Source organism: Schistocerca americana, chromosome 5 (assembly GCF_021461395.2).
Source record: "Schistocerca americana isolate TAMUIC-IGC-003095 chromosome 5, iqSchAmer2.1, whole genome shotgun sequence".
Taxonomy (NCBI): Eukaryota; Metazoa; Arthropoda; class Insecta; order Orthoptera; family Acrididae; genus Schistocerca; species Schistocerca americana.
Genome location: NC_060123.1, coordinates 459437570 through 459452337, shown reverse-complemented (window position 1 = coordinate 459452337; position 14768 = coordinate 459437570). Strand labels below are relative to the sequence as shown.

Here is a 14768-nt window from a genome sequence, read left to right as displayed (position 1 = left end):
TATAGTCATTAATGAGTCAATGAAGTATGTCATATTTTAAGTCAGTGATAAACATCACAATGTTTTGCTACTGAATCTGCAAATATGTTTCGAAAGTACTACAGAAAGCCAATTTACTTCAACAGTTTCAAAATGAAGCTCACAGAGCATTAACATTCAAAAAGAATTATCCGCAAATGGCTATAATCATCAATTACTGCACCATTGATTGGTTGTTCCATACTGACAAACACAGGAAAATACTGCGGCTGTTGTTAAGTATCTACTGTAACTTGTACTCAGAATTACACACGCAACAAAGTATTAAAGGTGATGCACAAAATTTCTTGAGTACATAAAATACCCACTAGAGCAATTTTCAATGATTCAGTAAAACACGCAATAAAAGTACTGCCCAATCACTTAGTGGTTCATTTCCCATTTGAAACCTAGCAGCAATGAATAATGCCAGCCTGACAGGCAAAGCTGAAAAATATTTGTGACAAGTATGACATGATTATTTAAGACTGAGAACTACTTACAGATAATTCTGCCAGCTTTATCCTGGTAACCAATGTCCCAATCCATTCCTTCAGGACTGTGGTAAGTGATTTGCAAATCAACATGGTTGAAAATATAGTGTGCTTTTCTGTTAGTCTGCATATTCTGAAGGTAAAAGTAAGCTTTGTTTAGATGACCAAACAGAAAAATATGAAAAAAGGCAAATGAAATCTAAGAACAGTGAATGTACAAAAATGCTAATACTTTATGAAGTAGAGCTATTCTATGTACTATATTAGAGAAACATAAATATTACAATCATGCTGAAATCCTTTTTATATCCACACTTGTGAAAGAATCAACAAAAATTGCAAATAGAAATAAACCTTCGATTTGAGAACTACTCTACACCTTTGTAGGTCACCTACAGCATTGTCCAAAAGTCCTTTTACTCCCAAGATCTTTCATATGGATGTTACATTTCATGTGCCAATGTGATTTCATTGTGAGTATTTCGCATGATTTCTTTTTCAAAACATTTTCCACATTGTAACACATGCTAAGTGGACCTTCCACCATAGATCTGTAACACTGGTGACTAAATTAGTATTTAGTTGATAACCTGGTAAACCAAACTCGGGAACATCCCTCTTAGGTTTTCCCCGTCAGCTCACTGAAAACTTCTGCACAATACGCAGCAGAATTCCTTCACTTTGTCTACTACGTATAGTCATCCTCACGTTTGGCATTACATTATCACTAACCTCATTTCCTTCGCCTTTCTTTTATTTACTCTCAAGCTACATTCTGTTCATTCCCGTCGATACACCCTATAATTCTTCCTCTTTTTCACTAAAGACAGCAACATTATCAATGAATGTAATCGCTCATATTCTTTAATACGGAATTTCAATCCCACTTGTAAACCTTTCTTTAATTTCCCACCTTACTACTTTGATGTACATGTTGAACAGAAGGGGAAGGATTACATCTTCCTTAATACAAGCATTTACCCCATGGTCTTCTAGTTTTATTATTCCCTCTTGGTTCTTGTACATATTGTGTGTTACTCATTTTCCCTATACATACACCTATTTTTCTGAGAATGACAGTATCTCAATTTGTCTACACCTTGCCTCCATCATCAAGCGCAACACCAGTACCACCCCTCTTGTGCCTTAGTAAACAAAGGCAAAAAATTAAGTTCGAAGCTGAGTTTCATAAAGTCCACCTCTGACTTCAATGCACTTTGAAATTCTCTTGACAATACCACGTGTAGTAATACTGGGGTCATATTGGCATTCTTTGACGAGGGCAGCCTATTCATAATCAAGTGAACAACTGTGTTCACTTTTCTTTTGTAGACTTTGCCTTACAGCCATCTCCACTGGCAAAAATCCGAAGGGCTGTGGTTTTGGAGCTATGGTGCCCAAGAAAAATGGCCACTTCTACCAATCCTTCTTCAGGGGATCATTAGACTTAGATGATACAACGTAATGAATAAAATGTACAGTGGTCCCACTGTGCAGGAAGAAGACACACGTCCTTGAAGCCAAAGGAATCTCTTCCAATAATTGTGTGTATTCAAGGCATTTTGCAGCCTTTATATAGTTGATAAATGACATTTTATTTGTTTATAAATACAAGGCTTCTTGTTGTTTTATATAGTTTATTTTTTTAAATTTTTGTAGAACATCTGCAAAATTTTTTATAAAGGTAAAAGATAATAACCTCTAAAAATGTAAAATATATGTAAATACTAAACAGTCTAACACCAAATACACAAAATTACACACACATTCCAGCTCCTGTAGCATGTATTATGTTTATTACTTTATGTATCTTCTACAGGGCCACTGACAATGAGATACCAGTCCGGTAAGTTAAAAACATACACGCACACACAAATGTTTACCTTCCAATAATGCTGGAAGCTCATTTTCAAGAAAAGTCTAGGTAATGGTGCCCTGAAAGACAGCACAGTAACACAACAGGCCCGGCTGACTATCATAAAGTACCACACAAATACAGAGAAGTGTTCTTAAAAATGTGGACTTTTCTCAGACCACTGATGTGCCTTATGAGTGTTACCAATATTGTCACGAGTGAACATGGCTTCACCAATAAACAGTGTTAATGGGGATTACTCAGTGATTTGCAATCAGCCAATAACATAGTTCCAATAATCTACCTTCATCTCCTTCTGAAAGATGTTGAATCAGCTGTAAATGTTGAGAGATGTGCATATGAAATGTCCCTTATATTCTTGTATACAGAATACCGACATTTGTAGAAATTCTGCATGTGCTTGTTCGAAGACCGTGAATTCTAGCAACTGAATAATGCCTTCTACTTCAGTGACACACTGTACATTTACATCTTCTAATGAGAGAGGGCTGCTGCGCATTGCACAGTTTCACATAGTTATGCGAAAATACAAGTAGACACTCTTGACTCTGTTAACCCTGTGGTTATGGAATCTACCATCATATTCTCTACAAGCAGCAGCAGTGTTTCCAATACAAAACCTGTGCACAAATATCATGTTAGCATTTGCATAAAAGATACACCAGATTTGGCCAATAAATCACAGTTGAAAATTTTGAGTTATATAAACTCGGGCACAACCTCACTATTTGAACTACAAACAAAAATGACAATAGATAAATAAAACCCATAGCAATTGGAGAACAAACACACTATATTAGAACTTACATCTATAAGCAGTGGTGTCTCTGTTACCAATAAAAACTGGACACATGTTATGGAAAGTTTATTCTAATTGGACTATATTACCACCTCCTAAAATACTAAGCATTCCTACTGCAATACCTCAAAGTTCACTGTCATGTTGAAGCAATGTTTCAACAAGTTTCATACTCAAGAGCCATCCTAGTGAGGAGAATGAGTAGGAAATTTAAAACTTTACTCCACGACAATGTTGTTATTCGACTGACAACCCAATAAAACTGCATCAGCTGGAACATTCATTTACTACATTAGCAGCCCCTTAAAATAATTCACTTCATGCTTGTACACAAAAAATGTGAGCACAATGGTATCTCTGAGTGGGTGAAGGAGTATAGTTGTTTCTGAACCACACACTAATCAGTAAGGGGGAGAGAACAAATTTATGTAAAAAAAAAAAACCATGATGTTGATAATCATGAAGTCCTCTAAGACACGCCACCACACTTGCAACATTATCATTTTTGGAGGCTTCAGGTCTTTAATATACATCATTACACATTTACTTCCAATATTATCCTCTATGTATTGTGTGTATAAATATGTATGTGGTGCTACAGAAGAATGCTGAAGATTAGATGGGTAGATCACATAACTAATGAGGAGATATTGATTTGAATTGGAGAGAAGAGAAATTTGTGGCACAACTTGACTAGAAGAATGGATCGGTTGGTAGGGCATATTCTGAGGCATCAAGGGATCACCAATTTAGTATTGGAGGGCAGCGTGGAGGGTACAAATCGTAGAGGGAGACCAAGAGATGAATACACTAAACAGATTCAGAAGGATGTAGGTTGCAGTAGGTTCAGGGAGAAGAAGAAGCTTGCACAGGATAGAGTAGCATGGAGAGCTGCATCAAACCAGTCTCTGAACTGAAGACCACAACAACAACAGTATCAAACTATGGAAATTCCAGTTTGGAATACCAACAATGTGGGAAAAAGAGATTGCAACTTACTGTAAAGATGACACATTAAGTTGCAGACAGGCAGCATTAAAGCATGCTTACACACAAGCTTGCAGTCAAAGCCTTCATAAGAAAAAGAAGCGCGCACCATTCATACACACAAGCAAGCACGCCACACACATGACTGCCAACTCCGGCAGATCTGACCAGAACGCAGGTGTCATGTGAAGTGGAAACAGCAATCGGGAAGGAACAGGGAAGGAGAAGAGGAAGGGATATAAGTGTAAGGGTGAGGGAAGAGAGGAGTCCTGTTTGGCAGAGTGTGCAGGGACTAGACTGCCAATAGGCACAGCGTCAGGAGGTAGTTGGGCAGGAAGGTGGGGAAAACAGAGCAAAAAAGAAGAGGAACAGGGAAAGATGAGTGGGTGCATTCACAGTGGGTAGCAAACAAAGAGGGTGGGTGGTGAGAATGATGAGGAGTTGGTAAGATGCGGGGACGGAAACAGTTGGATGGAGGATGTGGGGACACAACAATTGTAGGTCGAGACCTGGATGATTGCAGGAGCAGAGAATGCGTTGTAAGGATAACTCCCATTTGCACAGTTCAGAAAAGCTGGTGGTGGAGGGGGAAGATCCAGATGGCTCATGTAGTCAGCTCCTGATTCTGCAGCTGTTGGCAGTCTAGTCCCTGCGTACTATACCAGACAGTGACCCTCTCTCCTCCTACCCACACAATGGCATCCCATCCCCTTCGCTGCTTCCTCCAGATTGTTGCTTCCATTCCAACTGACAGTTGCATTCTGGTCCAGGCTGCCAGAGTTGGCGGTCATGTGTATAAGAGGTGCGGTTTCCTCAGTGTATGAACGGTGAGTGTTCCTCTTTCTTTTTCTGATGAAGGCTATGGCATAAAACTTATGTGTAAGTGTCTTTTAATAGTGCCTGTCTGCAACTAAAGGTGTCATCTTTATGGTAAATTGCAATCTATCTTTTCCGACATTGTCTAAATTAAGTATTTTAGATATATAATAGAGGGAAACATTCCACGTGGGAAAAAATATATATAAAAACAATGATGAGGTGACTTACCGAACGAAAGCGCTGGCAGGTCGATAGACACACAAACAAACACAAACATACACACAAAATTCAAGCTTTCGCAACAAACTGTTGCCTCATCAGGAAAGAGGGAAGGAGAGGGAAAGACGAAAGGAAGTGGGTTTTAAGGGAGAGGGTAAGGAGTCATTCCAATCCCGGGAGCGGAAAGACTTACCTTAGGGGGAAAAAGGACAGGTATACACTCGCACACACACACATATCCATCCACACATACAGACACAAGCAGACATATTTAAAGACTTTGGTCTTTAAATATGTCTGCTTGTGTCTGTATGTGTGGATGGATATGTGTGTGTGTGCGCGAGTGTATACATGTCCTTTTTCCCCCTAAGGTAAGTCTTTCCGCTCCCGGGATTGGAATGACTCCTCACCCTCTCCCTTAAAACCCACATCCTTTCGTCTTTCCCTCTCCTTCCCTCTTTCCTGATGAGGCAACAGTTTGTTGCGAAAGCTTGAATTTTGTGTGTATGTTTGTGTTTGTTTGTGTGTCTATCGACCTGCCAGCGCTTTCGTTCGGTAAGTCACCTCATCTTTGTTTTTATATATATTAAAAATTTTAGAGTTAGAGTTGTTACTTGGCTAGAATTCTGATTAATAAGGTGTAACTGACAAATCAAATCTTGTGACTGCCATGCTGACTATGCTATCAAACAGTACGCAGGTGTGACACACAAATCTACCACTTTGCTTTGAAAACTCCATATTTGGCTAACTAGTGTTTCCACACTGATTACCATATCTGGACTTCAGAGCCTTCAGTATCTGTCCAACATTATCTTGCTTCTCAACTGAACTCCCCATATTGCTTTATCATTTCACTGCTCTGAAAGACTGTTGCACACCAAGCCTGAATAGGTCATAAGCCAAGAGAAGACAGCAAATAAAAGTTCCATCACAGTTGAAATTTAGTCCATAACAATTAATCTAGTCAATACACAACTAGGTGAAGCGTAAGGTGGTGTTGAAGAAATGATACTACCTAACTCAGTTTTGTAGTTTTCCATTTCACGTCAGTTGGCATCATTGACTCTCAGAGCACCAGCCATTACTGGCAAAATGAAAAATTTTATATTTTTTACAAAGAAAATGAAGCTAAAAGAGCGCCAAGTAACTTAAAAATAAGAAAAATGCGTGTAAATTTCATGTAACTGCAACCAACTGAAAGACCATGCAGTTGCAGTAAACAGCATAAATGCAAAAGCACACACAACTGTAGCACAGTATTATTGCTTATTATGTATCTCTCTGTATTTGAAAGAAGTTCTTCAGTCATAGCTACAGTTCACGGAAATGAACGTGGTTTCACAAAATGATTTTTTTATCAAAGAACAAATTGTTGCTAAACATAATGCAGAGTACAAATGTAGAGGTTCTTTCCTGCAAACAACTGACAGCAGTACGACAATTATCTATGTTACACTACAATTATCTACACTACATAACAATGGCCTAACAAAATTACAAAAATTTTAGCTACTTTACTTCAACTCATAAGATGATATTAATTGCAATATAAATCAGAAAGGCGCACTACAGTGATTTATGCCAAAGATTTTAGAATATCAACTTAACTGTTGCTTCTAGTGGGGACATAAAAAGGAAATCTAGTCCTTTCCTGAAGACTGAAAGAAAACACAAAAAAAAAAATTGAGAATGCTTGGATAGGCATACATTGGATACAAGACGAAGTTGAAAATTACTCTTAAGGGTATACGGAATGAGTTTTTCGATGAAAAAAATCGATTTTTGGGTAAATGCATTTTCGAAAAATTTAGACTCTCCCGTTTAATACCATGTATAAAATGTTTGGATGACGTGAATAGAACTATTTTAAATAATTTTTTTAAATAATTTCGACACACGATGTTCCGCACCTTGTATATGAGACGCGAAATATACCTGATATAGACAGCCTTGCCAGAGATATAATTGAGCACAAGAGAGTTAGCTTTTCTGTTGGCTACACTGCTAGACAGTTGAAAATAGATTCTGCACCATTTGTATTGTTTCCTTTGTGAGTACATCCATGTCATTGTTGTGAAAGTTGTATGTGGAGAAGTCATTGAGTTTTCTTTCCTTCAACATGCCAAGACCTAGTCTGAAGGTATTTAGAAAGCGTGTACATTAGCACAAGAAAGTAAAGTGTACTAAAAATTCGTCTGACTCATCTTCATCAGTATCTGATGTCCCAGTAGCGACTAACCTCAACACTGGTAGTGATACATGAGTGATGCTGCTGCCACTACACCGGAAAGCGCTTCAAGAAGAAAACTAGCTGAGGTGTTTCATTGAAAACAAACTTACATGTTGGACTTGTTTGTAAACTAGAGTTGATGTGCAGTTATTGCAAACACAGTGTTACTTTCTTCAATTCCTCACATGTTACTGCAGATACAGGTAAACTATACGATATAAACATTAGACTGGTTTATGGATTACGGTGTATAGGAAAGGGCAGGGCTGCAGGTGCCATGTTGTGTGGTGTGATGAACCTCCCTCCTCCACCTTCAAAATTTAACAAACACATAATTGCAATAGGCTCTGCTGTAGAAGATGTGGCACAGGAAAACATGAAAGATGCTGTTGAGGAAGCAGTTGTTGAAAATAATAATAGCAGAGACTTGTCCATAGCTTTTGATGGAAGCTGGCAGAAGAGAGGCCACACATCTCTGAATGGTGTAGTAACAGCTACAAGTGTGGACACTGGTAAGATAGTTGATGTGGCAATACTTTCCAAGCATTGCAGATGCAAGGAGAAAATTTAAACTAAACATGAAGAGGAGTGCATGGCAAATTACTATGGGTCAAGTGGTGGTATGGAAGTTGCTGGTGTAAGAAGTATTTATCAACGCTCAGTAAAATGGTACAACGTTAGATACATAAATTATCTTGGAGATGGTGACTCAAAGGCTTTCAAAGAAATTGAGGAACTGAGACCCTATGGTAATGATGTGAAAATTTCCAAACTGGAGTGTGTTGCCCATGTTCAGAAAAGGATGGGATCAAGACTTCGACAGCTCAAGGCTAGCATGAAAGGCAAGAAATTGAGCGATGGAAAAACTTTAGATGGGAAAAATAGACTGACAGATGCTACAATAGATCATATTCAGAAGTGCTATGGTCCAGCAATAAAACAGAATACAGCAGATGCAGAATTAATTAGAAGAGCAGTCTGGGCTCTGTTTTTTCATATAGCTTCAAACAATGAGAATCCCCAACATGGGCTATGTCCAAAAGGAGACGATAGTTGGTGCAAGTACAACAGAGGCAAGGTAACTAAGAAACAATACAATCACCCTCACCACCTGCCACCTGCCATAATGGATGAAATAAAACCAATATTCCGAGACCTTGCAGAGATTAGTCTACTAAAGAAATGTCTTCATGGCCGGACTCAAAATCCAAATGAGTGTGTGAACCATGTGATATGGAATAGACTACCTAAAACTGTGTTTGTGGGTATAAACACACTTCACTTTGGCATTTATGATGCTGTTTCATCATTCAATCAGGGCAATATAACAAAGTGCAAAGTTCTGCAGAAGTTGGGGCTCTGTGTAGGGCTACGAACTGCCGCAGCTATGCTTTGTTTGGACAAGGAACGGCTCAGGTCTTCAGATAATGGCATAAAAGTATATTCAAAGATGGCTAGACAGCATAGCAGAGCCATCAAGAGGAAGCTGTTGGACGATTCTGATGATACAAGCTATGGAGCAGGCTTGTACTGAAGTAAAAACTTTGAAGCTAATTTCCCGTAACTTTAGTTTTTTTGTGTATAAGGTACATTTTCTCAGGGCCTATTTATAGTAGAAAGATGAAATTTTCTGTAGTTGTTCCTTAAGACCTTCTAATATATCTGAATTAAAAGATATGTGGAATTATTTTGTATTAATGGATGTAAATTTTAAAATACTTGTTAAAATGTATAACTTTTTTTAACATTTACAAAAAATAAAATATCTGAAAAACTATACATTATTTTTTCAAAATTAATAATTCAGCATAAAAGCAGAACATATCTCTGCGTTCCGCGAAAAAAAAAAAAATCAAGAGTATCGTCCAAATAACAAATGATAAAATGTTCCTAACTTTTAGCTCAATTTAACATTGTAAGCATAGGGCGTTCCGTACACCCTTAATACTTCACGAGTGCATTGAAAACTAGATCCAGCATGCTCTTGAGAGTTCTGTCAGAAATTCATTCAAGAAAGTATTTTCATGAGTTTTTTCTGGTACAGGCAGACAGTACTCAACACTTTCTGGAAAATGTGTTATGGGATCAGTACCTCTTAGTTGTCACTGTGGTTATCCTACTCAGCAAACATTTTGTGTTACTTTCATAATTTTACTATCTGCCAAACGTACTACATTTTAACAATATATGACTAGATGAACATTTAGACTGTAACTCAAGTGTGCCCACTTGTTGGATTATGTTTGTTTTGTTTTAGGGAGCAAAAACAAGTAGGGTCATACGTGCCCACATCAGAGCTGTACAACATGAAGACAAAGAGAGGACTTAAGAATGACTACATGGTAATCTCCATTGACAGAAGAGAAGACAGATAAAAACAGGGATGTGGAGAAAGGTCTATAAAATACACCATAGAGAAACAGAAGTCATGAACTAAAAATTAAATGGCCTTCACCATACTGCTACGATGGATAAAAAGTAAAATGCAGTCGACAGCCCACGCACCGTTTACTAAAACGGCCAATAACTCAGACAGCAAACACAAATGAGAACGTAAATGGTTAAAAAAACGGCATTCCATCAGGAAATGGCAGGCAGTCAAAGGTTGAGTGAAATGAGTACAACATGTTGGGGGAGCACCACTTAACAAATGGCAATGGCTAAAAACACAGTGCCCAATACACAGTATAACTAAAATGATCGCCTCATGGTGAGATGGCTGACAGTTCGTTGAAGCCACTGGGAGAGGCTTAATAACCTGGAGTTTGTTCCCATGAAGGGAGAACCAGCGGTGGTGCCAAGGTAACACCACCTCCTGACAGGTATCATCAGAGGGAATGTAACAACTAGTGGGTTGAGGTTTGAGAACTGCAGCCTTGACAGCAGGGTCAGTGACCTCGTTTTCCATCAGACTGGCGTGACCAGAAACTCACATGAACATCACAGTGGCTCCATCAAGAGTGAGCAAGTGACAGCTTTCCTGGAATTGTTGAACTAAGGGATGGATGGTGTACAGCACGCAGAGGCTTTGTAGGGCACAGAGTGTCGGAGCAGATGACACAATTGAAAAACCTGTGTCGCCAGATGTACTGCATGGCCTGATACAGGGCAACGAGCTCTGCTGTAAACACTGAGCAGTGTTCCAGAAGCCAATACTGAAAAATGTCGGTGCCAATGACTAAGGCACACCTGACACCACAGTCAGTCTGAGAGCCACCATTGTACACAAAGGTTCTGTCCGAAGGTCATGAAACTGAAGATGATAGAGGAGGTTGGAGTAGTGTCCTTAGGAAGTGAATGAAGGCCAAGGTGAACAAGGACCGCCGCATGAAACCATGGTGGTGAAGGGTTAACACCCACCAAGAAAGTTGCAGGTAGTGTGAAGTTAAGCTGCCAAAGCAAGAGCCAAAAGCAAACTGAGAAGAGGGATGTGCTCCATATTGGCTATCATAGGAGTCATCGAAAAAGGAGGCATAGGATAGGTGGCCATGATGGCAGACAAACGGAATGCCTATCTGCTGAGGGGAAAGTCACGGCGACAGGACGTCGGTAGTTTGACAGCTTCTGCATACAGGCTCTCAACTGGGCTAGAGTAAAAGGCACCAGTGGCCACACAGATGCCATGATGGTGGTTAGTACTGAGATGGCATAACAGGGAAGGACATGCAGATGTGTGAACGAAACACCCATAGTCTAGTTTCAAGCAGATAAGGGACCGGTACAAATGGAGGAGTGGTTCGATCTGCTCCCCAGGAAGTACCATTGAGGGCACGTAGGACATTTACGGACTGCCTATAGCAGGCTGACAGGTAAGACATGTGGCAGGACTAAGAAACTTTCCTATCAAGCATGAACCTCAGGAATTTCGTAGTTTCAACAAATGAAAGAGCAACGGGCCCAAGACGTAAAGACAGTGGAAGAAACCAATTGCACTGCCAAAAATTCATACAAGTGGTTTTGTCAGTGGAAAAATGAAAGCCAGTGTCAATGCTCCTTGAGAAAACACGATCAATACATTGCTGAAGATGCCTCTCAATGAGTCAGGTCCATAGAGAACTGCAATAAGTGGCAAAATGGTCAAGAAAAAGGGAGCTAGAGATGCCTGGTGGGAAACAGGCCATTTCAGGGTTAATTGTGATAGCAAAGAGGACGATGCTCAGGACGGAACTCTGAGGTACACCTTTTTCCTGGATAAAGGTGTCCAACTAAGCAGAACCCAAACATACCTTGAAAACTTGGTCTTTTAAAAATTCCTGAAGGAAACGGGGCAGGAGGCCACAGAAGCCCCATGTGTATTGTGTATGGAGAATACCATTCCTCCAGCACATGTTGTAGGCATTCTCCAAAACGAAAAACATGGGCAGTGTCTGGGATTTCCGCAGAAAACCATTCATGAAATGGGTGGACAACATTACAAAATGGTCAACTGCAGAACAGCGCACTCGAAATCCACACTGTGCAGTGGTTAGTAAATTGCGAGACTCAAGCCACCATACCAGCTGGGCATGAATCACCTTGCAAACAAAGCTGGTGAGAGAAATGGGGCAGTAGCTGGAAGGAAGGTGTTTGTCTTTACCAGGGTTAGGTATAGGTACGACAGTGGCTTCACACCAGTGTCTGGGAAACGTGCCCTCTGCCCTGATGCAGTTGTATGCATGAAGCAAAAAGTGCCTGCCCACAAGAGAAAGGTGCTTCAACATCTGAATGTGAAAATCGTGTGGCCCTAAGGCGGAGGATCGGGATGAAGTGCGATCATGATCTATCTCCCTCATAGTAAAGGCAGGATTGTAACACTCACGATTCTGAGAAGAGAAGGATATCGCCCGAGCCGCCTCCGCTCGTTTCCAATGGAGGAAGGCAGTGTGATAATGGGAGGAACTCGAAATCTCTGCAAAATGGTGACCCAAGGCGTTTGAGATAGCAATAGGGTCCACGATGACATCATCTGCTACTGTCAGGCCGGGAATTGGGGAATGGATCTTGGTCCCACAATCCATCCTAGGATGACGGTTAAAAATACAGACAGCAAATCTCTGAGTGCGAATTGCATCACGGTACACCTCAGTCCACCAAGTGACCAGGACAGGGCATGGTACAGAGGAAGTGTGAGGAATGGAAGGTTCTGCAGCAGTAAGGATAATATCCTCTCTACTTCGACCATCATCAGTTATTTTGCTCCCCAAATAGCAAAACTCCTTTACTACTAGCAAACGGATAGCACTTGGGAAATGGTCGCTCGAGTATGTGTCAGACAACGGACTACTCAAGACGATGGGCAAGCTGCGAAGTGCGGAAGGACAGGTCCAAATGAGAATAGGTGTGTGTAGAGTCTGAAAGGAACATGAGTGCTCCTGTGTTAAGGCAGAGGAGGTTGAGTTGATTAAGAAGGTCAGCCAAGAGGGCACTTCTCGGACAGGTTCTGGGCGAGCCCCAAAGGGGATGGTGTGCTTAAAGTCACCAAGCAGCAGAAAGAGGTGAGGTAGCTGTCCAATAAAGTGGAGGAAGTCTGCCCTGGAGACATTGAATGACAGAGGGGTGTAAATGGCACAAAGGGAAAAGGTCAAGTGAGGAAGGAAAAGGCTGATAGTCTGGGAGATGAGTTGACTAAGAACATCATCCCATATGAGCAGCACAAACCACCCAGGAGATGGAATGCTATCTTCGGTGGGAAGGTCAAAATAGACCAGGAAGAAATGCGAGAGCTCGCAGTGGTCGTGAAGATGCAATTTTGTTTCCTGAAGGCAGACAACAAGTGGACACTGAGATTCTAAGAGTAGCCATAAATCCTCTTTGTTGGATCAAAGATCGCAAATGTTCCATTGGAGGAGGGTCATGACGAGGAAAAAATGAAGGGGTGTCACCTCGGCGGCTGACGAGTGCCAGACTTCGAAAACTCGCTGTTACATGGCACAGAGGCAGGAGGATCCTGCTGCATGAGGTCTGCAGAAGCGCTGGCATTCTCCTTCTGTTGGCCTGCGGAGTCCAGGGCAGAGAAATGGATGGTGGTGCGCACCGGCAACATGGAGATTGGCTGGGCGAGGATATCACATGATAACACCATCGAAGAGTATCTTCGGATGGGCGAAGGAGAAGACCATTTGCCTTTGTTTGACTTCTTGGAGCCTTTCCAGCTGGCAAAGGAAGACTCAGACATTGGTTCACTGGAGGGACACAGGAAGTCTTTACAGGAGTATTCCTTGCGTCATTTCCAGCCTGCCAGTTGTGCAGCTGGTGACTTCAATCCGTGAGACGAAAGTTTGGTGACATGTTGCACAGCTGGAGGAGGAGATGGGGACACTACCATGATGCTGGGCAATTTCACAACTGCAGTGCTAAATTCGATGTTGCAGGTCTGCATGGCCATGTTATTTGTGAAGCAAGAACAGCACTGTGGGTGCCAAATACTACATATAGTAGAACACAGCATTTCCGATTAACCAACAACTTGTGAGCGTCTAAGTAAGGCACTTTTTCCTTCACTTGGATCTCCTGGACACCCTGTTCATGGAGATATATGGGACAATCATGAGAGGCGGCAGCATGGTCATCACTGCAATTGATGCAGTGGGGAAGAGGAGGCAGAAAATCGCTCTCGCCAGCATCCCTACCACAGGTTACACAATTGGCTGGGTGTCAACAGGACTCTCGACTGTGGTTGCAACAATGACAATGGTAGCAGCGCATTGGGTTCTGAATATACGGTCTGACTGTGATAACTTCATAACCTGCTTTGACCTTTGACGGAAGAATCACTATATCAAAAGAGAGAAAGAGATTGTGTGTGGGCACTAAGGAGGCCTCTACATTTTTCATCACCCAATGGACTGCAACAATACCCTGATCAGAGAGGTACGTTTGGATTCCTGCCTCGGTCAGACCATTGAGCACCCAAGTGTAAATAACACCACAGCAAGAATTCAGCATAGGATGGGCCTCAACACAAACAGGATAGCCATGGAAGAGCGAAGGTGCAGGCAGTTGTTGTGTTTTATAATCAGAAGTAGTCTCCAAAAGCAAAGTGCCATAGTGTAAATGGAAGCAGGATTTCACAGGGCCAGCAATTGCATCAACACCTTTCTGAATAATAAATGGACTTACTGTAGCAAAGGAAATGCAGAATCTTTGGTGTGACGTCACATGTGCTGGACTGCTGTTGAAATTGCTCGTCAATATTTTGTAAAGTTTTAGTCTTCAGTTACTTATTTTAAAGTTTATTTGTGTTAGTATTTGCTGTAAAAGTTACTTGGTAGTGAATTTTCATTAATCTCAGTCTGCTTTCTGTGTTTTTGACTCAACTGGACTGTTATTCATGCATGTACTTAT

The 14768-nt window shown here is 41.0% G+C and overlaps 1 protein-coding gene across 1 annotated transcript in view; it reads right to left on the bottom strand.

Annotated features, from left to right (window-relative positions):
• Positions 1-14768, bottom strand: part of LOC124615277 (transmembrane 9 superfamily member 2) — a 141519-nt gene that overhangs the window by 73273 nt on the left and 53478 nt on the right. The window contains exon 6 of the mRNA XM_047143032.1: positions 522-645. Coding sequence (XP_046998988.1) covers positions 522-645 — 124 coding nt within the window. The remainder of the gene's footprint in view (positions 1-521; positions 646-14768) is intronic.